The sequence below is a fragment of the Myxocyprinus asiaticus genome, chromosome 25, assembly GCF_019703515.2.
Source record: "Myxocyprinus asiaticus isolate MX2 ecotype Aquarium Trade chromosome 25, UBuf_Myxa_2, whole genome shotgun sequence".
NCBI lineage: Eukaryota > Metazoa > Chordata > Actinopteri > Cypriniformes > Catostomidae > Myxocyprinus > Myxocyprinus asiaticus.
Window position 1 is genome coordinate 43,850,008 of NC_059368.1, and position 25,673 is coordinate 43,875,680.

Here is a 25,673-nt window from a genome sequence, read left to right on the forward strand (position 1 = left end):
TATCGTTTGTGTCGCTGCGGCTGCATGAAAATGGCGGAGGGTGAGCTGAACGTCGACAGCATCATCTCCAGACTGCTGGAAGGTAAACGAGTTCCGCATCAGCACACTTTTCATAAGTAGCCATCAGAGAGTTTCTCTAACGCTCGTGGTTTGATTATTACACAGATGAGCTTTAATGTCACTCTGCATATCACCCAGGCAGTGTTATTGGCCAGTAGGCCGGCTGATGTGGTTTTTATTTTATTGCTCTGCCTGTCTGTGTTATCGTGAGTGCGTCACCTTTTATTTTTCCCGCTTTGGGAGAAAAAATGTCCACGTTTTCCTGCCTTTGTGGTTAATAAAAATGGACGTTTTGGGCTGAGTGGTTTCGGCCTGTGTTTACATACTTTCTGCAGACACATATAAACTTACGAGCACACAGAGAGATTTAAACGCTAAATAGTTTTAAATCACCAAATAAAACCGCTAATCTGAGCACAAATGAGATATTTTGCTGCATGTTGTGTGTGTGCGCTGTCCGTGTCAGATGTTTTGGGCTGATGCGAATGGATGATTACAGCAGCCATTTCTTGTTGAACTCGTTGTAAAACAGTCATAATTCACGTCGTCCATCGTAACGAGAGGCTGCACGTCATTACAGCTCTGTATGTGTGATTACTGGGTCACTAAACCTAGTGTGCTGCCTACCTAGATAACTAGGTTTGTGAACATGAGTGTCAGTTGGGAGACTCTTTAGGTCAAGAAATATTCTGTCATTAAAGAACTCACCCTCATGCCTTCCCAGATGTGTATGACTTTCTTTCTTCAGCTGAACACAAATGAAGATTTTTAGAAGAATATTTCAGCTCTGTAGGTCCATACAGTGCAAGTGAATGATGACCAAAACTTTGAAGTTCAAAAAGCACATAAAGGCAGCATAAAAGCAATCCATTCGATTCCAGTGGTTTGTGTCTTCTGAAGCAATCAATTTGGTTTTGGGTGAGAACAAACGAAAATATAACTCCTATTTCATTGTACATCTTGCCATTGCAGTCTCCTTGGCGATCATGATTACAAGATCATTTTCACTTTCTAGTGCTTGACGCATGCGCAGAGCACTTGGTGGCGCTATAGGAAGTGTAATCGAGCTTGAAATCGTGATCGCCATAGAGACTGCTGATGTCAAGATTTGTAGTGAAAAAGGAATTACATTTTGGTCTGTCCTCCCCCAAAACCAACTGGAATGCTTCTGAAGACATGGATTTAAACACTGGAGTTTTATGCCTCCTTTATATCATTCACTTGCATTGTATGGAGCTGCAGAGCTGAAATATTCTTCTTAAAATCTTCATTTGTGTTCTGCAGAAGAAAGTAATTCATACACATCTGGGACGGCATGAGGTTGAGTAAATGATGAGGGAATTTTCATTTTTGGGTAAAATATTCTTTTAACTTCAAATAAAATAAAGGGTGCTTCATGCGGCTCAATTAGTTTTGCTGATTATAAGAAATAAAGCAATGTACATGTCATTTTGAAATGTTCTTCCAAACAAAAACAAAAAAAGTGAAAAAAGTAAAATATATCACATCACAATAATCATTACCATTTCACCTCCAAAAGTAATCCTATAGGTTGTGTAGATATGATGGGTATTCTGTTCTTTTCCTTTACTTCACATTATCTCTTTCTAAACAACCTGTAATTTCTATCTAATCATAACCCCCTAAATATATCTGGAAACTCCAAATGTCCTTCACACATCATCATCTGTCAAAACATTTTTTTAAAGGTTTAATTATAAAATATATGATGTAAAAATACAAAAGAACTGGTTTGTCTATTGGAGAGAAAAAAAACACTTATCTACTAGTTTTTATTAATTCGTAATTTCAACAGCTCATTCTAATGGATTAATTTCGACCTGTTTTCTAAAATAGATAAAGAAAACGGCTTTATGTGCTTACCTTTAATAGGTTTGCCATGACATATTTATATTTAGAGAACTTTATTTGGATTTTTCTTTTCTCCGTTTTGTAAGCGTGTCTCAGGAATTCTGCGGCGCAAAGCGGAGTGCATTCAATTAGTTTAACACACACCTAGCTGAGGGTGATCCTGCTTATACTTTGGGCATTGATTAGTTACAGCTGTCAGTGATTTTTACAGAGCAAATTTTGACTGTAAGAATAACAATAATGGTTAATTTTATCTACAGGTCGTCACATGTAGAGTTCTGCCCATTCTAAATCAGACACAGAGATAAAGTAGTACCATAATATCACATTTGAATGAATTAAATAAAAAGCTGAAGTTCTTTTGGAGACCAAACTCTCTGTAAAAACTGTGAATTTAAATTCACAATTCAGAAATAATAATAGCCACAGAATGTACAAGGGTTGGCACTCCTCAGAACATGTAATTTCTTTTTATTTTCACATAAATGAGGAAAAAAATGTGTAGCAGACGAGACCGTTGTAAAAGTGGCTCTTGCAGTTCATGATGAGAGGAGAAACATCCACAGTGCTTTGAAATCTTTAGACTTTGACCTCTGAGACATTGGTATGGTATCCATTAAGGCTGCACGATTGATTGAATTAAGAATGAAATCACGATGAGGTCTTGCATGATTACTAAACCACAAAAGTCTGCGTTTTATATAGTCTTCATTCAGCACTTCAGTCAGTGATGTGTGGTCAAGTGGCACCCTCTAACGGCATATGTTGAGCAGTGCAGCAATTTTAGATGATGTTTATCATATTACAGTTTAAATCATCTTGCCTTGTCTTGCCGGACAGCGAAAGACACATGCTGAATGTCAAACCATACTTTCATCACAAGCGCTTTGGGTGATTAATACAGGGCTGATGAACACACACCGTGTTTCCAGTAGTGCTACACAGTTGATTTAAAGATGGCACTGCATGAGTTGATGATGTTTTGTGGTGTGATGCTTCATCCCAGCTGTGAGACTGTATTCGCGTCCAGAAGCCATTTGAGCAGAGGCATAAAACTCTCGCAATGTCTCATTATGGAGGACAGCAGAGTAGATGCATTAATATAGAACACTGTTTAAAACTGACTGGAACTGCCTGTGCATTAAACGGTTTGAACACATGCATTCCAACCAATCAGAATTGAGTATTTGAACAGATCATGGTATAATTGTATTTATCTGAATATTTTGCAATAAACATAATATATATTGTTTGTAAGCTTATAATCAACGTCTGTAAATCAATGGTTTTATAATATTCTATTGTTTTTTTTTTTATTTGATTATGTCATTTGCAATGCTTCATGGGATTGTAGTGCATTCCCTCATTTAAGACATTAAAGGAATATTCTGGGTTCAATACAACATAAGCTCAATCGACAGCATTTGTGGCATAATGTTGATTACCACAAAAAATTATTTTGATTCGTCCCTCCTTTAAAAAAAGCACAAATCTGTGTTCCAGTAAGACACTTACAATGGAAGTCAATGGGCCATTCTGTAAACGTTAAAATACTCACTGTTTTGAGGGGCCTGGGTAGCTCAGTGGTAGAATACGTTGGCTACCACCCCTGGAGTTCACTAGTTCGAATCCCAGGGCGTGCTGAGTGACTCCAGCCAGGTCTTCTAAGCAACCAATTTGGCCCGGTTGCTAGGGAGGGTAGAGTCACATGGGGTAACCTCCTCGTGGTCGCTATAATGTGGTTTGTTCTCGGTGGGGCGCGTGGTGAATTGAGCGTGGTTGCTGCGGTGGATGGCGTGAAGCCTCCACATGCGCTATGTCTCCGTGGCAACGCGCTCAACAAGCCACATGATAAGATGCGCGGGTTGACTGTCTCAGATGCGGAGGCAACTGGGATTCGTCCTCCACCACCCGGACCGAGGCGAATCACTACGCGACCACGAGGACATAGAGCGTATTGGGAATTGGGCATTCCAAATTGGGAGAAAAAGGGGAAAAATCCCCCAAAAAAACAAATAAATACATACTCACTGTTTCAAAAGTACATAAACACAAGACATAAACAATGTGTGTTAACATGATTTTAGTGTCATAAAATCACTTACTAACCGCGTCTGTGTAAAGTTAGAGCCAATTTTACATCTACAATGTAATGTCAACAAAACCTAAAATCCTAAAACGACTTATTTAAACAACTTTAAACAACAGCTCAAATAATACATGAGTTTTAACAGAAGAATTAATGTAAGTGCTTTTATAAATTTATAAGCTTCACATTTCTGCCTTTAAACCTTCCAAAAATTGGCCCTGTTTACTTCCATTGTAAGTGACTCACTGGAACACAGATTTTTTTTCTTTTTTTTCTTTCTCTCTTTTTCTTTTTTTTTTCTCCCCAATTTGGAGTGCCCAGTTCCCAATTGGGGTATTACCATTACCTCGTGGTGGCGTAGTGACTCGCCTCAATCCGGGTGGCGGAGGACGAATCTCAGTTGCCTCTGCGTCTGAGACCGTCAATCCGTGCATCTTATCGCGTGGCTTGTTGAGCACATTACCGCAGAGATATAGCACGTGTGGATGCCCACGCTATTATCTGCGGCATCCACGCACAACTCGCCACGCGCCCCACCGAGAGCGAGAACCACATTAAAGCGACCATGAGGAGGTTACCCCATGTGACTACCCTGCCTAGCAACTGGCCCAATTTGGTTGCTTAGGAGACCTGGCTGGAGTCGCTCAGCACGCCCTGGATTCGAACTCTCGACTCCAGGGGTAGTAGTTGGCATCAATACTCGCTGAACTACCCAGCCCCCCGATTTTTGCCTTTTAAAGAAAAGGAGGGACGAGTCTGAATTTTATTTATTTATTTTTTTGTGGTATTCAACATTATGCTCAGGTGCGCATTAACATACGGGCTTATACAGGCTGAAGCCTAGGGGCGTACAACTCCCATGGTGCCCAGCGGTTGTTGACATGGTGACAGTGCGCAACCATTAAAGGCGTCCGTGTAGTGCTTGCTCAATGCACAGCAGTTCCATCCCCACCCCCCGCTCAACAACTTGAAGGGGGCCTCAGCAGACCAGCGAGCCCATGGGCCCAGAGGTACCTTAAAGCACCCCTGATTATGCCACAAATGCTGTCGATTGAGCTTAACTTGTATTGAACCCGGAATATCAGGCTACTTTAAGTACACAGTCTTGTACCTTTGTCTTTTTGTCCAATTTTTTAAACCCTTTTTTTGCTTCAAATCAAAGTTTGTGATGTTGTCATTCACCTTGAAGCTGGTTGGTTTGATTCATGGTGCACAACTGTTTTATGTAGGATTTTATGAAATCCCTATGGAAAAAATGAATGGGAAAAATATTTCCAGAACCAAAACGACTGAAAAGGTGGATGGGCACTGTTGTTGCGCTCTTTTTACTTTAAGGAGTTTACATGCAGATCTTGACCTTTTCAGTATGGCGGACACTCAGGCTTATCGCAGTCCTTAGGGGGAGTTACTGATGTGGTATGTGGGTATTTCCGATTTTGATATCTTTGAGTGCACAGTGTGTGCGGCGCTTCAGTCCCATTGAATGAATTTGAGGGAATGGGCAGGGCAGATGTGCTGTACTTTTGAGGCAGCTTAAAACTACAAATAACTGAATTAAAACAGCATGTTTTCATTAACACTGTAAAATGACCTGTTGAAGCTCCACAGTTGTTCTAGTTTAAAAAGACATGTATTTATCCATTACCTTTTGTGCACTGAATAAAAGCAATAAAGTTTGATTTCATTAAAAATATCTTGAACAGTTCTTGTTTGTTTTATAAGAATTTCTCTTATCGTCTGAAAAAATCTAGATGAACTACTGTAACTAGTCCGCCTCACAAACAGACACGTGGTTGTACGTCGACTTGTCGAGCATCCTGACCCATCTCTCATATTTATAGTTGTTTGAACCCAAAAATTGAATTTGTTTGTACAACAATAATCTTTACTTCAAGAACTGAATGTTTGTGGATTACAGCAGTGTGTCCAATCTCTTTCTGTCTGGTCAGTGCGAGGATGCCGTCCGGGGAAGATCGTGCAGATGACGGAGGCGGAGGTGCGAGGACTGTGTATTAAGTCTCGTGAGATCTTCCTCAGTCAGCCCATCCTCCTGGAGCTGGAGGCTCCTCTGAAGATCTGCGGTCAGTCACACTCATGTTTCTGTTCTCTTTCCTTGTGGTCACGTCTTTCTGTCAGGTTCAGTGTCGTTTGCACTGCCTCAGGTTCATGAAACAGTCCATGCTGAACTCTAAAGAGGATCTACAGAGCAACAGGTGCTGCACACAGACACAAACAGCTCAAGATTTGACAGATTTTAACACATTTTACTATTGTAGTGTTAGTTCTTCTGTCCTATTTCCTCCTCGTGACCTCACTGTGACTGTGCGGGCAAGTTTCTCATCTCCCAGTAGGCATCAATGATGTGGAAAATGTGGGTGATGTTGTTTATGTACTCATCTGTGATGTCAACAAGTTGTGAAAGTATGGAACAAGCCATTTTTGTATCTTAAAGCCAAAAGTATACTTTGGTCAGTAGTGAACACTAGGTGTCTGCATACAGGACACGTGACGCAAATTTAGTCACCAGCAGAGTGCTCGAGCACTGAACGCGTGCGGCCCGACTTTTATAACCGCACGTACTCTGAGCGTGCAGCTTGCACATGCGGCTGGAATTACTTGCACTAATGAGTGGGTCAAAAGGTGGCAGCACTCACAATCGAGCCTTTGCTGTCACGAAGAAATGCTAGAAGATGGAATCACCGCTAAACAACAGTGGATGTGCACGTCAAGAGCGCGTGTTTGAGGTGGTCAGGGATACCTGTGTTTGTATAAATAGGAATATAAAGACATCTTTATGGGTCTAAACTCCTGAAGAGAAATAGTCCAGTATCTCATATCAGTCGTAGCACGTATGCGCCAACCGTCCGTTAATGCGCGCACTGTCAAATGAAGTATACTTTGACAGACTCACGTTCAACTGTACGCGGACACTAAATGTTTGCATCAAAACTGAAGTATACTTTGGGCTTAAGTTGTCTGTTGGAAAATTCATGATCCCAAAGTAACAACACCTCTCGTTAGTTTTTAGTTAGTTTTATAGTCTTGTATTGTCAATTTTTCCTATCAGTTTAGTTTAGTGTGTTGTTTTCTAGTTTCAGTTTTGTTTTAGTTTCCCAGTATATTTAGTTGTATGGCTGCCAAAATGAATGTCATCGGATATCATTTAATATGTAAAGCTATTATTGGTAACACTTTACAACAAGGCTCCATTTGTTAAATGGATAGTTCACCACAAAATAAAAATTCTCTCAACATTTACTCACCCTCATGCTGTCCCAGATGTGTATGACTTTCTTTCTTCAGCAGAACACAAATGAAGATTTTTAGAAGAATATTTCAGCTCTGTAGGTCCATACAATGCAAGTGAATGGTGACCAGAACTTTGAAGCTCTAAAAAGCACATCATTTTTATGCTGTCTTTATGTGCTTTCTGGTGCTTCACTTGCATTGTAAGGACCTGTAGAGCTGAGATATTCTTCTAAAAATCTTCATTTGTGTTCTGCAGAAGAAAGTCAGACATCTCTAGGCTACGTTCACACAGTCAGTGTTTGGGATTGACAACCGTATTTACTTACAGGTGTGAGTCTTGAAATGTCCTGTTCATGCAACAGTTTACAGTGGCAGCTCGAATACTGTCTGTATGAACGAACAACCGATGTCAAGGCCGTATTCTAACAGCTGTAACCATAGTGACAGTAGCTATGGTTCCATCAACGTGTTTTTTTTTATGCGCATTTTGGGATATTGCATAAACACTGCTGAATGGAAACACCAAGATGCGAATAAAATCTCCAAAATACACAAAAAATGTATACGCTCGCTTGAGGTGGATACATTTTTTGGTTCGAAAAGAAGAAATGCGCATAAACTGTGATGGAAACAACAGAATAAACTCCAACAGAAATTTATTAGGAATACAAGATGCGCATCAAAGTCATGTGACTGAATAACTTGTTCATAACTGGACGAACCAGCGGACCAATCATCACATCTGAAATCTTGCTCTGGTTATCCTGAAATAATGGTGTCTAGAAAATCCAAAGCCTGCAATAAGTGGAATACAAACTTGAACTGTGCTGAAGAGCAGGTTTATTGACACTTCTGAAAAATACCTTATAGATCCGCACGGTAAAGTCAGGTTTGTAAGGTGCTGTCTTCACAGAAGTTTCACTAGTTGTCACCATCGCTGCCGGTAACTCTGCCCCTTCTGCTATGTACGGCAAGCTGCGTACAAAAAGTGCATCATCCGGGTATTTATAGTACACTTCTTTTTGTTGCATTTTCAGTGTAAACATACTACTGGCACTATTTACACTTCAGAATGACGTAAAATAGTGCAGAAGTATACGGTTTGGGACGCGCCTAAATTCTTTACATTGTTTTGTCTGTATGCTTGAAACCGCGTGTATTTTTTAAATAAAACTCTCACAGTTCTCATGAAGTGGAGATTTTGTTGTTTTGAACACATGGGATGGAAACGCGGCTTTATTCGCACATTGTTTTTGCGACAATATAGTTTTTTGCATAAATGAAATTCGCATGGAATTGGATGGAAACAGTGACTAAAGTAAATATCAAAGATGGCAACGTCCATAACCTGGCAAGTCTCATCACAATTGATGCCATCTTATTAAATAAACAAGTCCAATCGAGGCACGAGTTCATCCATCAGATTATAATTAACCGACAGCGGCTTTGAATGATTTTTAACCGCGTGCAGAGCGCAGCTATTGTGGTGTGGCGGCTCACGCCTGTGAGCAGTAGGGATGGGTGATACCACTTATTTTATTTTCGATCTGATACCAATAATTTGAAGTCCAATATTGTCAATAACGATACCAATACCGATACTTCTAGGGGGCCTGGGTAGCTCAGTGGTAAAAGATGCTGGCTACCACCCCTGGAGTTTGCTAGCTCGCTAGTTCGAATCCCAGGGGCGTGCTGAGTGAATCCAGCCAGGTCTCCTAAGCAACCAAATTGGCCCGGTTGCTAGGGAGGGTAGAGTCACATGGGGTAAAATTCCTCTTGTTTGCTATAATGTGGTTCGTTCTCGGTGGGGCGCATGGTGAGTTGAGCGTGGTTGCTGCGGTGGATGGCATGAAGCGTCCACACGTGCTATTTCTCCGTGGCAATGCGCTCAACAAGCCACGTGATAAGATGCGCAGGTTGATGGTCTCAGACGCAGAGGCAACTGGGATTCGTCCTCCACCACCCGGACTGAGGCGAATCATTACGCGATCCCCCCCCCCCCAAAAAAATATGGATACTTCTATTATTATTTTTTTTGCGATTTCTTGGGATAAAAAATAAAATATTATTTTTTTTGTCATAATTCAAGTCATTATTATTATTTTTTTTTTACATTTGTGAGCCTAAACAGAAAATGATTAGACTTTTGTTTTCTTTGTTACCACACAATTAACCATGGTTACTACTACAATATTACTGTAGTAAAAGCATGGTTTCAGCCCTTATTACTATTACTTATTAACAGCAATTACACACAAACGCATTGTAGAAATGTCACCTTTAGATATGTTATTTTAGCATGAATTTACTCCAGATGAACCTATTTCTTTCATTACCTCTACAAGGCACTGATCCCTCTTGTTCGGATGAGTCTTGTGACGGTGCAAACACGTGTGTCTTTCAGAATGCATGAATGGAAGAAGAAATAGTTCCCATCATGCACAAGTATTTGCTAATATAGCCTAATCCTTTTTATTTCACTTTGAAGCTTTTGATTATTTTTCATGGTAACCAAATAATAAAATCCCTAGTTAAAATTTGCTTTTGTGAGGATCGATATTTTTGATGCAGCATCAGTATCGGAAGTATCAATATTTTAGGATTGATCTGCCCATCCCTAGTGAGCAGCCGGTGAAAACAGCAGCTGAATCTTCAGATGACAGCTCCGTAAGTAAAAAAAAAAAAAAAACCCTACATGAAACACACGAGACACGCTTGTACAGTGAGAGCCACACTGCACTGTACATGATGTAACTAACAACTAGTTGTCCAGTATGGTTCCGGTCACACAGTGCAGGTTTGCTGAGAATGCGGTTGTTGGTCCTGGAAATTTGTGGGTGTCAGTTCGGTGATAGAATGCGGTTTTCACTCTCATAAATAACCGAACTCTGTGTGAACGTAACCGTATTAAGCACTCAAAACAGGTCTGACGACCGTATTCTGCTGTTGTGTGAATGTGGCCTGGGATGGCAGGTATTGTTAACAAATACAACTTTTTATTTAAAATATTTATTAGTATAAATATTACAATATTAATAACTGCTGTAAAAATGTTGTTCATTGTTATGCATAGTAGCAAAATAGTTAACTAATGTTAACAAATGGAACCTTATTGTAAAGTGTTGTCATGATATTCATTTGTCTAGTTTTGTTGCCAGTTTTTATTTCAGTTAAATTAAGTTGTTCACCCAAAAATAATAATTTTCTCATCATTTACTCACCCTTATGCCATCTTAAACTATAACTTTCTTTCTGGTGTGGAACACAAACAAGGTTTTGATGTGAATAAATCCATACAGTGTATGTCAGATCTTGACATCTGCAGTCGCGTTGGCGCGATCAGAATTTGGAACCTGATTACACTTCCTGGTGTTTGATGCATGTGCAGAGCGCTGTACACGAAACTGCTGATGTCAAGATTTATAGTGTAAAAAAGAGTTATATTTTGGTCTGTTTCTCACCCATAACTGATCGTATTGCTTCAGAAGACATGGATTAAATCACTGGAGTTTTATAGATTACATTTATGCTGCCTTTATGTGCTTTTTGGAGCTTGAAAGTGTTAGACCCCATTGACTTGCATTGTATAGATATAAACATGTAATTTCTCCATCAAAATATCTTCATTTGTGTTCCACAGAAGAAAGAAAGTCCTACGAGTTTGAGACGGCATTAGAGTGAGTAAATAATGAGAGTTATTGTTTTTGGGTGAACTTACTATTTCTTTAATGAAAATGTTTTCATTGACTTTTCATTAATGATATTAACACTGACCTCCACTGGATGCACACGAAGTGTATTGATTTGATGAACTCGTTCTCTAGGCGATATCCATGGTCAATACACAGACCTGCTGCGGCTCTTCGAATATGGAGGTTTCCCGCCGGAAGCCAACTACTTGTTCCTGGGAGACTACGTGGACAGAGGGAAGCAGTCGCTGGAGACCATCTGCCTGCTGCTGGCGTACAAGATCAAATACCCTGAGAACTTCTTTCTGCTCCGTGGCAACCACGAATGTGCCTCCATTAATCGCATCTATGGCTTTTATGATGAGTGTAAGTGACTCTCAGCTCATGATAACTGAACTGTTTGGACAAAAAAATCGAATAGTGATTATTTAAAAAAACAAAAAATATTGCAGTTGCGATTTGAACTGCGATATGATTAAGAGTCATGAAACCCCAAAACACATTTTTTTGAGACGTGAGCAGATATGTACAGGTTGCACATCACTGAAAACAAAGATAGCACTCATGTTTGTTGTTAAGGGGAAAGTGGTTATTTTTTCCTTTTGAGCCATTTCGTTCTTCTGGTTTCAAAACGAAAAGTTGAAGCAATGTCACAAAAATGAGGTATATGCGTAAACTCTGAGTTATGATTGGTAGGACAGCACGCATTTACGTCACCAGAGTCTGACCGTTTCTCCACATATTTCATGAGAAGTAGCTCTTCCATCCAATCACAGCACTGCCTCATGCATGAGCTGGCATTACAGCGTAGTTCAAATTCAGACTCATGGAGCTGTTAGATGGAGCGCTGATTCCATTGCTTCTTCCCTGTGTTGGATCAAGGACATGATAGGATTAAAATCACATGCCAGAATGGACAGTCCATAGTCCATAACTGCACTGAAGTGATCATGTTTGTTAGCCGGCCACTGTTGTGCTTCAAACATGAAGCAGCGGTATATTCCAGGTGTATTTGTGAAGGCTGTTCTGTTAAGATGGCACAGATTGCGTCTTCTCGCGATGCATCTGATCATAAACAGGATATCACGATGGCTTGTTCAAAAACAGAAGAAAATGATGAAAAATGAAAACTCAGGTCATGTCAGCTCTATTTTTGATCTACTTTACATCAAGATTCCGGGATTTACGCCAACATGGCTTACCGGTGTTTTGTCGTCATGACAATGGAGTTGCAGTACTGGATAATTTTACACAGACAAGGTTAGTAAGCGATTGTATCACACGAGTGTCATGTTAACACACATGCTTGTGGCTATACTTTCTAAAAATGGTGTGTATTTCATATTTTGTGTATTGGACCCGTTTACTTTCATTGAATGTGCCGTACTGTACTTTATTTTATTCCCTTAGAAAAATAGAGATGTATCGAAATAATTTTCTGTGGCAATCATTGTGCCACAAACACTGTCAATAGAGTTTAACTTGTATTAAACCTGAAACATTCCTTGTAAGAATAAATATCTATGAATTATTGTAAAGTCTTAAAGCAGTGCTGGTTTTGATGGTAATGTCTGCTCTGAATGCTGTTCTCACTTCATCATTCTGTTTGAACAAAATATCCAAATCTTTTTTTGCAGATTTGCAAACGGTTCTGTCATCTTCACTCTTCACTCTTCACACTTTTGTCCCTTGATTAATATACAGCCCCAAACTCCGTTGTTTTCATCTCCACTCATAATGTGAGGTTCAGCAGCCATCTCTGTTGTGAGTGTGTGTTTTTGGAAGTAGCTCTTGCCCCTCTCTTGTTTTCCCTCTTCCCACCCACAATACCCACCCAGATATTTGCATATTTTCCCGCCCATTTCGAGAGTCATTTTTCAGTCTGTGGTGCGAAAAATTGGGGCTGAACTAGGGGGGTTTCATGACTCTTTAAAAAAAAAAAAAAAACCTAGTGTTTCCTTTTAACCAAAATTAAAGCATGTGCAGAAATGCTCTACTGCTTATAGAAATACAGTTCTAGAAAGGTTTTCACACTTGAGTCCTCTTAAAAATAACCAGACTAAAATATATATATATACATTTGTGATGGTGTTTCAGCTCACTTTTCATCATTATTTTGTTGGAACCCAGTCAGAAAAGTAAAGAAGTTCATTAAGAAATTATAACAGAAATATATTTTGGTGTAATAATAATGATATTATAAAAGCTTTTATTTTGGCAGAAAACAGAAGACTTTGAGTTGAAAGGCCTTTTAATACAGAGAAATGCTCTCATCCACTCTTCTGTCCACAAAAACTTGGTGTTATGAGGTTACTTTCGATTTAAATAGCAACTTGTAGCATCAAGCATTTTTGGAATAACACTATTGCTGATTGCTAGTGCTGTAAGTATAAAGCACTCAGAAACTCGTCCCACACCATTTGTGCTATGGGCATGAATGCTATCTCAGATCAGATACCTATTTTGCTGTTGTTGTCTGCTTCAGTCACATCTGTGTTTGTGTTTTTCAGGTAAACGTAGGTTCAATATTAAACTTTGGAAGACTTTTACAGACTGCTTCAACTGTTTGCCCATCGCCGCCATTATAGATGAGAAGATCTTTTGCTGTCATGGAGGTGTGTTTTTCTGTTACTATGTAATAATAATAATAATACGTTTAATTTATATAGTGCCTTTCCAGAGCTCAAGGACACTTTACAATTGTAACACAATAATACACAAACAAAGAACAGTCACAAAAACACAGATAGCACAGTCATTGAGAGTGAATACACAACACATTAAGATAAATAACACTGAGAAAACCAAAAAGTTTTAAGTTGAGATTTAAACTCAGAGATAGAAGAGATGCTGTGAAGAGTCAGGGGGAGTGAATTCCATATATTGGGTGCTACTACGCTGAATGACCTTCCACCCATAGTAAAGAGGCGAGATCTAGGGACATAAAGGAGTCCGGACCCAGAAGACCTAAGCGAGCGGATCGGGTTGTAGGGGAGAAGCAATTCACTAAGATAGTGAGGTGCCAGACCTTGAAGTGATTTAAATGTAAGCAGGATTATTTTATATTTGATGTGAAACAAAACTGGTAACCAGTGAAGTTCAAACAGAAATGGAGAAATATGAGCTGAGCACTTGGTATGTATAAGAATACTAGCTGCAGAATTTTGAATATATTGCAGCCTATCAATAGATTTAGCAGGTAAACCAATGAAGAGGGCATTGCAATAGTCAAGACATGAGGATATAAATGCATGAACCGGTGTTTCGGCGTCTTTGAGAGACTGATAAAGGGATGAAGGCGAGCAATGCGGCGAAGGTGAAAAGACAATTTTAGATACAGATATAATGAGCTTCAAAAGTGAGGGAGGGATCAAAGATGATATCTACATTTTTTACATTATTGGATGGTTTAATGAAAGTGCCATCAATATCACAACCAAAGTCATAAGGAATTTTTTTTCATAAGTGTTGGTGTTCCAATAATAACGATCTCAGTTTTATCCATGTTCAATTTTAGGAAATTGGAGTTAAGCCATTTTTTTTATTTCATTTACATATGTTGATAGTGGACCGGTCTGGAGAGTGGGAGCAGATCTACAAGCTGTACATATTTGAATGTCATCAGCATAACAGTGGTAACTGAAACCGTGGCTGCGAATGAGTTGACCCAAAGGCAGTATATATAATGAATAGTAGAGGTCCAAGAACTGATCCCTGAGGGACACCTAATTTCAGGGAAACAGTAGGTGACTGATAATTTTGCATTGAAATGTAAAACTGTCTATCCGTGAGGTATGAGGAAAGCCAGGAGAGAGCAGCATCAGTGACACCAACATCCGAGAGGCGGGAGAGAAGTAATTCATGGCAAACAGTATCAAAAGCAGAACTAAGATCAAGTAATAGAAGAATGGATAGAGAACCAGTCACCAGTGAGTAGTAGGTGATTGACAACCCTTACAAGGGCGGTTTCAGTACTGTGAAGTGATCGAAAGCCAGACTGAAAGGGGTCAAAAAGATCATTTTGAACAAGGAAAGATTGTAACTGGGAGGCAACAACTCTTTCCAGTATTTTGGAAATGAATGGTAAGTTAGAGAGAGGGCGAAAATGAGAAAGAACAGTAGGGTCTAAGTTAGGTTTTTTAAGTACTGGAGTTACTGCAACAGATTTAATTGGTAAAGGGAGAGAAGCAGAAGCTAGAGATCTGTTTATGAAATGTGAGATAGGTGCAGAGATGACAGAATGAGTTTGAGGAGGGATGTGGGAGCAAGATCAGGTTGGCAAGATGAAGAATTGGACTTCAGTATTAAGTCACAGAGGAGGGGTTTGTAGGAGTAAAACTAGACAAATATTGGCAAGAGTGGTCTGGCATAAAACTAAAATCTGAAGCCTCATCTATAAAGCGCTGGTGGACAGCATTCAACATTTCTGGAAATAATTCAGGAAAGAACAACAAAGCTCATCAGATGCATGGACATCATGAGCTGGAGGTTGGGTGAGCTTATTTATCATGTCAAACAAAATGCTTGCTTTATTGATAATTGTAGAGACATAGTTAGACCGTGCAGAGTTCAGAGCAATTTTGTATGCGTTGATGTGTTCAATGAGCGCTAGATGGTGAACAGTAAGACCTGTTTTCCTATAAAGCCTCTCAAGCTGTCTACCAGTGACTTTTAAGATCTCAGGTGTATACCAGGGGGAAGTGTGGGAGGAAACAGACCTAGTCGTAATAGGAACATACTCATGCAAAATTCAGATATAACAGAGTGGTACATAGAAAGTATTAATGAAGGACAGGAGACATCAAAGACATCAGAAATTGCAGAGGAAGTGATGGAAGCAGAAAATAATGTGACATCGACAGATTTAAGGTCACGATAGGATATAATTTTATTGCATTTTTTCTGAGCTTGTAGACTAAAACTTAATTCAATAAGCTTATGATCAGAGATGCCAGTGTTAAAAGGAGACACTGAAGCAATATCAAACCTAAGTGCACAGATTAAATCAAGAATATGACCATGAGTATGAGTAGAAAAAGACACCTGTTGACTCAAATTAAAACAGTCAAAAATGGACAGTAGTTGAGATGAATTAGAGCAAACTGTATCCACATGAATATTAAAGTCACCAAGCAGGAGGACATGAGTGACGAAGCACAGGCAAGAGTCAACAGTTCACTGAGTTCAGAAAAAAAGACAAATTGAACCTTAGTTACGATATAGTAGAATAATTGTGAGAGGACTGTATGTAGAGATTCAAGAATGTTCAAGATTGTTTTGTGGAATTGAAGTATGCTCCCCACAAAATATTTTCAACATCCACGTATGGTCTTGCAGAAATTGTTAAAATCGCTGAGAAGCGCTTATGTTTCTCATTGGAATCTCATTTCTTGGGGTGGTCTGCTCTTCCCATAGGGCTCTCTCCAGATCTGCAGTCCATGGAGCAGATCCGCCGCATCATGAGACCCACTGATGTACCTGACACAGGTGAGGGTTATCAACCTAATTGAAATTCCTTTTTTTCAAGAATTTGTGTTCTTTTGTGAGTGACCAGCATTACATTTTGGCTGGCGATTAATTATTTGATTCTTGATTTTTTTTCGTTTGTCAATTTTAGTGTAGCTGCTCATATGTTCTGTGTTTTCAGGCCTGCTGTGTGATCTGCTCTGGTCAGACCCAGATAAAGACGTTCAGGGGTGGGGTGAGAATGACAGGGGCGTTTCCTTCACTTTTGGAGCCGATGTGGTCAGCAAGTTTCTTAACCGCCACGATCTGGACCTCATCTGCAGAGCTCACCAGGTAATGACTGTAAAGTTTGAGGAAACATTCTGTATGTAGGAAAGTTTAACCATTATTTTGTGTTCCGGTCATTTTGACCTGGTCAAATGACGTTTTTTTTTTTGTTTTGTTTATTTATTTATTTATTTTTTTTACTTAATCCAATTGGAATAACATTTCTTGACTTTGTTCACATATGGTATCTGAAAACACACCAAAAAATTTGGACCATTTAAAAAAAAAGTCTTTCCATCTACACTCTTTGAGGAATATTTCAAGATCTACTTACCATATTATGTTGTGTTTGGGCTCATTTGAATCAGGATAGTCTGTTGTAAGTTACGATACTTCATTGTCTGTTATATGTATGTTTTAGGAAGTAATAAGTGTATTACTAAATGTGACAAAAACACACTTCTGTGTTGTTATATTTATGTGGGGCTGTGGGAATTTCATATACTAATACTCACTGAAGTGTGGTCTCTGTGTGAAACAAATTTGCTCAAAGCATTCTACTAACTGAAACCTTTCCAACGATATATAACACATGGCTACCAACTCTGAATATAATTGTTATGATAAACTTGCATATGATGAGAACTAAACAGTTCTTATTTGTCAGCAAATTAAAAAGCATTATTTAGGAATTGGTAGGATCAGCTATATGCATTGTAAAGTTCAGATTCTAGGCTTTAAAACAACAACTATTGTGTTCAGATCAAGCAAGTGGTTATTCATTTATTACATAATTATATTTTTTTTTTGTTTTCCACAGGGAGTGCACCCCACTGGCTCAGTTTAATAAATCATTCTATCAATAAAAAATATATATTTATATTTTTTATATATATAAAATATGTTCAAAAATGGAGTACAAAACCTGTCATAATTACAAAAAAAGAAGTTGATAAAAAGATCTAATGCAATATCTTGTGATAATATATGCAATATGAGAGATTTATAAACAATCTTAGTGGGCCAGTCATTTTTGACTGGGAACACAAAAATGTGTTAGCACAAAACGAACACAACACAAGGGTTAAAGTGGTTGCTTTGGATGTTAACACTAGATTTTTACTACTGAAATTGCAAGAAGTGACTGTGACTTATTTTTGTTATTTTAAGAAGTTTGCCCAGTTTTTTTATTCTTCTCTGTCGGTAGGTGGTTGAAGATGGGTATGAATTCTTTGCTAAACGACAGCTTGTGACGCTGTTCTCTGCTCCTAACTACTGTGGGGAGTTTGATAATGCAGGTGGCATGATGAGCGTGGATGAGTCCCTCATGTGTTCATTCCAGGTAACACACACTTAGGACACGCCCTCCACACCCTTCATACATAACATACATACAGTTGAAGTCAGAAGTTTACATACACTTAGGTTGAAGTAATTAAACCTCATTTTTAACCACTCCACAGATTTCATATTAGCAAACTATAGTTTTGGCAAGTCGCATCTACTTTGTTCATGACATGAGTAATTTTTCAAACAATTGTTTACAGACAGATTGTTTCACTTTTAATTGACTATATCTTAATTCCAGTGGGTAAGAAGTTTGCATACGCTAAGTTAACTGTGCCTTTAAGCAGCTTGGAAAATTCCAGAAAGTGATGTCAAGCATTTTGGCAATTAGCTAATTAGCTTCTGATAGGAGGTGTACTGAATTGGAGGTGTACCTAAGGATGTATTTTAAGGCCTACCTTCAAACTCCGTGCCTCTTTGTTTGACATCATGGGAAAATCAAAGAAATCAGCCAAGACCTCAGAAAAAAAATTATGGACCTCAACAAGTCTGGTTCATTCTTGGGAGCAATTTCCAAATGCCTGAAGGTACCACGTTCATCTGTACAAACAATAGTATGCAAGTATAAACACCATGGGACCACACAGCCATCATACCGCTCAGGAAGGGGACGCATTCTGTCTCCTAGAGGTGAATGTAGTTTGGTGCGAAAAGTGCAACATCAGTTCCAGATTAACAGCAAAGGACCTTGTGAAGATTCTGGAGGAAACAGGTAGACAGGTATCTATATCCACAGTAAAACGAGTCCTATATCGACATAACCTGAAAGGCTGCTCAGCAAGGAAGAAGCCACTGCTCCAAAACCGCCATAAAAAAAAAGCTAGACTACAGTTTGCAAGTGCACATGGGGACAAATATCTTATCTTTTGGTAAGATGTCCTCTGGTCTGATGAAATAAAAATTGAACTTTTAAAAAAACATAATGACCATCGTTATGTTTATAGGAAAAAAGGTGATGATTGCAAGCTGAAGAACACCATCCTAACTGTGAAGCATGGGGGTGGCAGCATCATGTTGTAGGGGTGCTTTGCTGCAGGAGGGACTGGTGCACTTCACAAAATAGATGGTGTCATGAGGAAGGAAAATTATGTGGATATATTGAAATAACATCTCAAGACATCAGCCAAGAAGTTAAAGCTCGGTCTCAAATGGGTCTTCCAAATGAACAATGACCCCAAGCATACCTCCAAAGTTGTGGCAAAATGGCTTAAGGACAACAAAGTCAAGGTATTGGAGTGGCCATCACAAAGCCCTGACCTCAAACTGCTAGAAAATTTGTGGGCAGAACTGAAAAAGTGTGTGCGAGCAAGGAGGTCTACAAACCTGACTCAGTTACACCAGTTCTGTCTGGAGGAATGGGCCAAAATTCCAGCAACTTATTGTGAGAAGCTTGTGGAAGACTACCCAAATCATCTGACCCAAGTCAAACAATTTAAAGGCAATGCTACCAAATACTAACAAAGTGTATGTACATTTCTGATCCACTGGGAATGAGATGATAGAAATAAAAGTTGAAATAAATAATTCTACTATTATTCTGACATTTCACATTCTTAAAATAAAGTAGTGATCCGAACTGCCCTAAAACAGGGAATGTTTTCTATGAGTAAATGTCAGGAATTATGAAAAACTGAGTTAAAATGTATTTGGCTAAGGTGTATGTAAACTTCTAACTTCAACTGTACATACATCATACATACATAACATACAAACATTATCACTCAGGACACACCCTTTTTCATCAAGACACACCCTCTACACTCAAAACACACCCTTTTGTTATTTCTATGTGATCCAGATCCTCAAGCCATCAGAGAAAAAGGCGAAGTACCAATACGGAGGGGTGAATTCTGGCCGCCCGGTCACTCCCCCTCGCACAGCTCAAGCCCCTAAGAAGAGGTGAACTTGTTGGTCCACTTTGATCCACCGGCTCCTCTGAGATCCTCCTACTTTTATCTGGCCTGCAGTAGGCCTGTCCTCCATACCACCAACCCATTTCTCATGTGTATATACATTTTGCTGTGACCAATGTTCTTTATTTGCTTATGTTTTAGGTGTTTCTGTTAATAATTGATATTAACTGGCTGTGTTTTTTCCAGTACTATGATGTGTTGCTCAACCTGGACTGTGCTTCAAAGTACAGCAATATCAGGTAAATAAAATGTGTGTTGGGTGGGAGGTTAGAGGATGTGGGGTTAGGGCAGTAAGGTAAAAACACAATCTGCCTTCATTGCTAAAAGATGTGTGTACATTTGTGTTTTTGGAGCTAAGGGGCGTGAATGTTCCTCAGTTCTTGTACATATTCTACTTTCATCTAAACAAGGGAAAAACTGGGATAAATAATTCCCATGTGAATCATTCTTATTCCTCTGAAGTATTACCCAAACAACAGTGTTGTTTCGAAAGGCCTCTTTTCCGTTTCCCATTGGACAAAAGAATGTTTCTCTTCCTAATGAGATTATCTGGTAATAAGTTAACTGAATACAGTGGTCCTAAAAAGTGTTTGGACACTTAAAAATGTATGAATGTCATTGCATTAGCCAAGTGACATCTGTGAACTAATGGTGGTTGAGGAGTTTTTTTATTTTATTTTATTATTATTATTAACCTTTTCTTGGCCTTGACTTTCAAGCAACTAGTGCCAAGGTGATTACTAGTGGATGTATGAAGTCAGTTCCTTTCAAGTTCACGTGGGTGTCCTGTAACCACAGGTGCAGTTTTTCACATTAACTATGGGCATGTTCCATTAATCTCTGACAACCACAAAGTCTCCAGATACTTTCTTCATTTACACTATTTATTACCATATGAAACTTAAACTTCCTTTATGAATTGGATTGCTTAAGTGTATGTGCTATCTTTTGAGAAAATGTCACTTGTTTGGAAATTTTCTTATTTAGATGTTAAGACATGCCCTTCATAGTCTAAGACACACCCTCTACACTGAAAACATGCCCTTTATCGTCTAAGACACGCCCCTCTCCTTTTAAAACATGCCCTTTGTCTAAACACACCCTCTACACTCAAAACACGCCCTTTATTGTCTAAGACATGCCCTCTCCTCTTAAAACATGCCCTTTGTCTAAGACACACCCTCTACACTAAAATATTCCCTTTGTCTAAGACACACCCTCTACTCTTAAAGCACGCCCTTCATAGTCTAAGACACACCCTCTACTCTTAAAGCACACCCTTCATAGTCTAAGACACACCCTCTACACGCAAAACATGCCCTTTTGTCTAAGACACACCCTCTACACTCAAAACATGCCCTTTGTCTAAGACACGCCCTCTACTCTTAAAACACACCCTTCACAGTCTAAGATACAAATGTCACTTGTTTAGATATATTCTTATCTGATGCAATGGCATTCACAGGCTTTTAAGTGTGGCTTGGGTGTCCAAATACTGTTTGGTGCCACTGTAGGTAGAAAAGCACAGTATTATGTACATTAAACACCATGGATTGGTTCAATTCAAATCGTGGGGATAAAAAAAAAAAAAAAAGTTTCAATTGATTTTAGTTGAACCATTGTAATTTTTTCAGTTTAACTTTGTAAATTCTTCCTTGTCCAAACACTGCTCTGACAATACGAGGGTCATATTTTTGATTTTGCATCTGGATGATATGTAAAATCTCATGATGTCAGAGTAGATTTGAAGTGTTCCCAATAACATGATGGGGAGTCCTACAGAAGCATGACAAGCTCCCTCTCTAAAACTGTCTAAGCCTCTCTGTTACTCAGTACTGCCATCTGCTGGAGTTTCCCCCCTGTATTTGCCTTTGACATCCTCTCTGGTTTATATTTAAGAAATGGATTTCTGCAAATAATGAATAAGTGTTTGCAATAGATGTTAATTAGTGAGAGCAAAGAGTTCTACAAGAAGTGTGCTTGTGAAAACATTCTCCATTTTGTCTCACAGCTTCCTTTAGACTTCTATTAGACTTTGCAGTGAAAAAGTTTTTTCTTCTACAATATTGCCTTAAACTACAAGTTGGCAAATGTTTTGAAGATGAGTTTTGAGATTTCTACGTTTGTTTCAAACTTTCAATTGGAATAAATGGAACAGTGCTGTTGACCCCGCCCTGCTGTTATCATGTATCATGTGTGTGACCTTTTGACACTCACTGAACTGCAATTGTTTAAATTGAGTGATCGTTGCAATGTTCTTATTTTTGAGACATGGCTTAAGTTGTTTTTTCCAAAAAAGAAAAGTATCACAAACTCACCCAAAATACTGTTCAAAACAACAGTACAGAAAAGTACATTCTTTATTAATACAACTTTCTGAACTTCAACAATGTCTACAAATTCTTTGGCACATCATAAAACAAATAACAGAAGCTGAAATCATGCTACTTTGTTGTTCATTATGCTACTCTAATTTCTCACATGGATCCAATTGTCTGGATTGTGATTATACATTGAAAGAAAGAGACTGATGGAGAAACAAAAGAGTAGCTCACTTTTACCGTCACACTGTTTAAGTGCGATTTACAACTCATTAATAATGGTATGTTTTGCTTTTGGTCAATTTCCTTTTACACATTTCAATTATAACACAAAAGTGTTGTTAAACAGATGGACAAAAAGTTTCAATGAATTATTCAAGCGTTTAAGGTCAAGTTTTTGGTGTTTAGCGGCGGCCTGAAGATCTTTGATTTTACCCTGAGAAATTACAGCTGATCCCCATTCATACTACAAAATATGTAGAAAACCCTTTCTTGTTTGGTTTACATGACCAATATGATGAAAGATTAAAAATCCAACAAAAAAGGACCAAGTACAAAGAGATAATCTTCTGCAAAACAAATATTGTTGGAAAACAACTGTGAACAAATGGGTCTCAAAGGAAAGATCATTTAAATGAATGAGTTTTAAAGACAGAATTAAATAAAAAGTAGTGTACAGATTTTAAAATAATTTGCTTTAAATGAACACAAAAATGTAATCAACCATTTTTTGGTATGCAAGTGGGAGGAAGATAAAACATTGTGCCATTGGTTGAACTTCCATTCAAAATCATTAAGTCATCTCCATCCAATAATCACATCATCAAGGCACTATTATTCCTAATTGCAATACATTTGTGACAGGAAACACACACACACACACACACACACAAATAATATTTGCATGAAACGGAATAACAAGGGAGAAACATGGGACACTTGAGCACTTGGTGATTGTTGTTTCAAATGATTTCTGAGGAACAGTTCACGAGTAACGTCAACTGAGGTATATTACGAAACTAAAGTAATACTCTACTAGACTGATTATGTGAGATTCCAAGGACATGTTTTTTATCAGTATGACTCATGAAAAGAGTCTGATTTCACGACCAAATTCACTTCTACCTTATACAGTATGTATATAGGGGGTTGGATCAGTTGGTGATTACATGAAAGACAAAAGCAGAAACCAACTTGGCACACTTTGCAATAAAATGTAAATAGTATATATATTGTATGATTAAAAATCGGAGGACATTAAGAAGAACCTAATTATAAAGTGTTGTCAAGAATTATATGAAATGTCTTTGCAGATGTGCTTATTAAGGCAAGAAATTATTCACACACACACAAATAATCACTGTCGGTTTACATTGAGAAAAACATTCTGAAATTTGACTGACACCAAGTCTAATGTATATCAAATGGAGGTCACCATGGCAACACGGCTAGATCTGACAAATGAACACACTTTAAGATCTTTTCAACATTCAGTTAAAAAAATTAATTCAATTCAAAGCAACTTTGCAATTCATTGCAAATACTAATGTCTGCCCTGTCTGGTGTTCAACGCATGTAAACATTCCTTCCAGGAAGGCTTTCTCATTGAAACATTTGATTAAAAAGAAGCCCCATTGAACACAACACAAATGCCACATTTCTAATGAAAACACGGCAACATTTTAAATACTTCTATAACTTTACACAGAATAAATTCAATCTGGCTTGTTTTCCTTGCATAATAATCTAATCTAATCTCCAATTTCAGACTGGGCCAATACCAATACTTAATAAAATCACTTCAGATTTTGTAAAAGCAGCATTTCTGTTTCCTCTTTTGTTATTTGAAGAGTTCACGTAAAGATAATTGCATATAAGAACATTGTGGTCATGTGGTGACTTACTCTTAACAAACACTAAGTGCTTATATATTGAATATCTTACGCATGGCTATAGTGTACATACACAAATACACTTTTACGCAAGTGTAGAAGGAAATTAATACATGCAATCATTTCTATGCCAAATGAAACCAAATTTAGATGTTGTAGTCAAAAATAAAACTAAAGTTGGATTCATTGCAGGAATGAAAGGAAACTCGGCTACAACTTGGAAACCTTTCACAAGTTTGCACACATTCACGTTAGTTAACATGAACTGACTATTAATTCATGTTCATTTCCATATTTACTAATACATTTGAACATTGAAAGTATGGAGGGACAAATTACTCAAAATTAAATCATGAAATAAATATAAAATAGTTTAATGAATCATGAAATCACTAAATAGATCAATACATGTCCGTTGTATTTCATCTTTGGCACAAGCTTCATGTCTTTTTATTGTCTTTTTATTGTCAGTGCCACGGCTACCAGCACGTCACACAACAATAGTTGAATCATTTTGAACGATTTCATTTCTTTTTCTAATGTATTTGAGAGAAATAATTGATTTAATGATTTTATTTTGAGTAATTTGGCCCTCCATATAAAGGTTCTGTACATTAATTCATTCATTCTACACTAACATTCAATTTATCAATTAATATTAACCAATGAATTAATAAAAGCTGTAAAAATGTATTTTCCATTTGTAGTTCATGTTACCTAATGCTTTAACAAATGCTACTTTAATAAAAACCTTCTGGTAAACTGTTAGCAATATTTTTAACCTGCTGATTCAAATCCCATGAATCTTCTGTGAGGACTAAGTTTGCAGAACATTTTCCCTTCTTAATGAAGAATTGTTCGAACTTTCAAGTTAACTTAAAACCAAAAAATACTGAAGGAAATGTTCTGAATGACGCATCACATTTGTGTGGGTCACCTGGTGTCTGCCCGTTCTTCATGTTCTGCCAAAGTGTTTCATTACTTCCTGTAGTAAATCAAGGGATAGAAAACGCAATCCACAACATTATTCATATGCAGAACACACCTTGTTCGGTCTGTCCGTGATAAACGGCCAATGATTGTGTGTTTCTCAGATGTCAGTTTCCGGCTCGTCACTCTTGGCTCTGCCGTCTGCCTCGTCCTGCTCGTCACTCTTGTGTTCCAGCATTTTCTCCATGGTGTCGGCCGCCACCTCCTGTTGCTTCCTCCTCCTCTTGGCCTCCACCCAGGGGATCAGACACAGAACGGCTCCACCGATGATGGGAGGGATGCCCGCCAGGTAAAACGCCACATCATAGCTGCCCAAACGGTCTCGGAGGAATCCTGGGCGCAAAAGCCAAGAAAGAAATCCGGTTCATGAGTTGAGCAGTTCACTAAAATTAACGACGTGATTAATGTAACGTTTTGTGTAGTGAGCTTCATTTCCCAGTGTTCAATGCTGCAGTACCCGCTTCACCCAATACTGCATTACATGTCAGAGCATGCACATGACTCGTAGTTCAGACAGG

The 25,673-nt window shown here is 38.4% G+C and overlaps 2 protein-coding genes across 3 annotated transcripts in view; one reads left to right on the forward strand and one right to left on the reverse strand.

The window, feature by feature from the left end:
- Positions 1-25,392, forward strand: LOC127415860 (serine/threonine-protein phosphatase PP1-beta catalytic subunit-like). Of its 2 annotated transcripts, XR_007892998.1 has the most exons (9): positions 1-82; positions 5,971-6,102; positions 11,095-11,325; positions 13,470-13,574; positions 16,375-16,446; positions 16,607-16,758; positions 17,900-18,034; positions 19,838-20,191; positions 25,260-25,392. XR_007892998.1 is itself a non-coding variant. In XM_051654862.1 (8 exons), exons 1-8 carry the CDS (start codon positions 25-27, stop codon positions 19,940-19,942), a joined length of 990 nt encoding a protein of 329 aa, XP_051510822.1. In that variant the 5' UTR covers positions 1-24; the 3' UTR covers positions 19,943-21,017. The 2 variants fall into 2 exon arrangements, 1 of the variants encoding a protein (XP_051510822.1); XM_051654862.1 differs by lacking the exon at positions 25,260-25,392 and having other exon boundaries at positions 19,838-21,017.
- LOC127415831 (monocarboxylate transporter 10-like) overlaps positions 22,277-25,673 on the reverse strand; it is an 85,203-nt gene continuing 81,806 nt past the window's right edge. Inside the window, exon 6 of the mRNA XM_051654811.1 lies at positions 22,277-25,488. Within this exon, the coding sequence (XP_051510771.1) occupies positions 25,256-25,488 (233 nt within the window). The 3' untranslated portion in view covers positions 22,277-25,255. The remainder of the gene's footprint in view (positions 25,489-25,673) is intronic.

Excerpts from the sequence above, each read along its gene's own strand:
- LOC127415860 (XM_051654862.1), top strand. The coding sequence starts at position 25 with ATGAAAATGGCGGAGGGTGAGCTGAACGTCGACAGCATCATCTCCAGA. Across the intron at positions 11,326-13,469 it reads CTATGGCTTTTATGATGAGT|GTAAACGTAGGTTCAATATT; the intron begins GTAAGTGACTCT and ends TGTGTTTTTCAG. Across the intron at positions 13,575-16,374 it reads GATCTTTTGCTGTCATGGAG|GGCTCTCTCCAGATCTGCAG; the intron begins GTGTGTTTTTCT and ends CTCTTCCCATAG.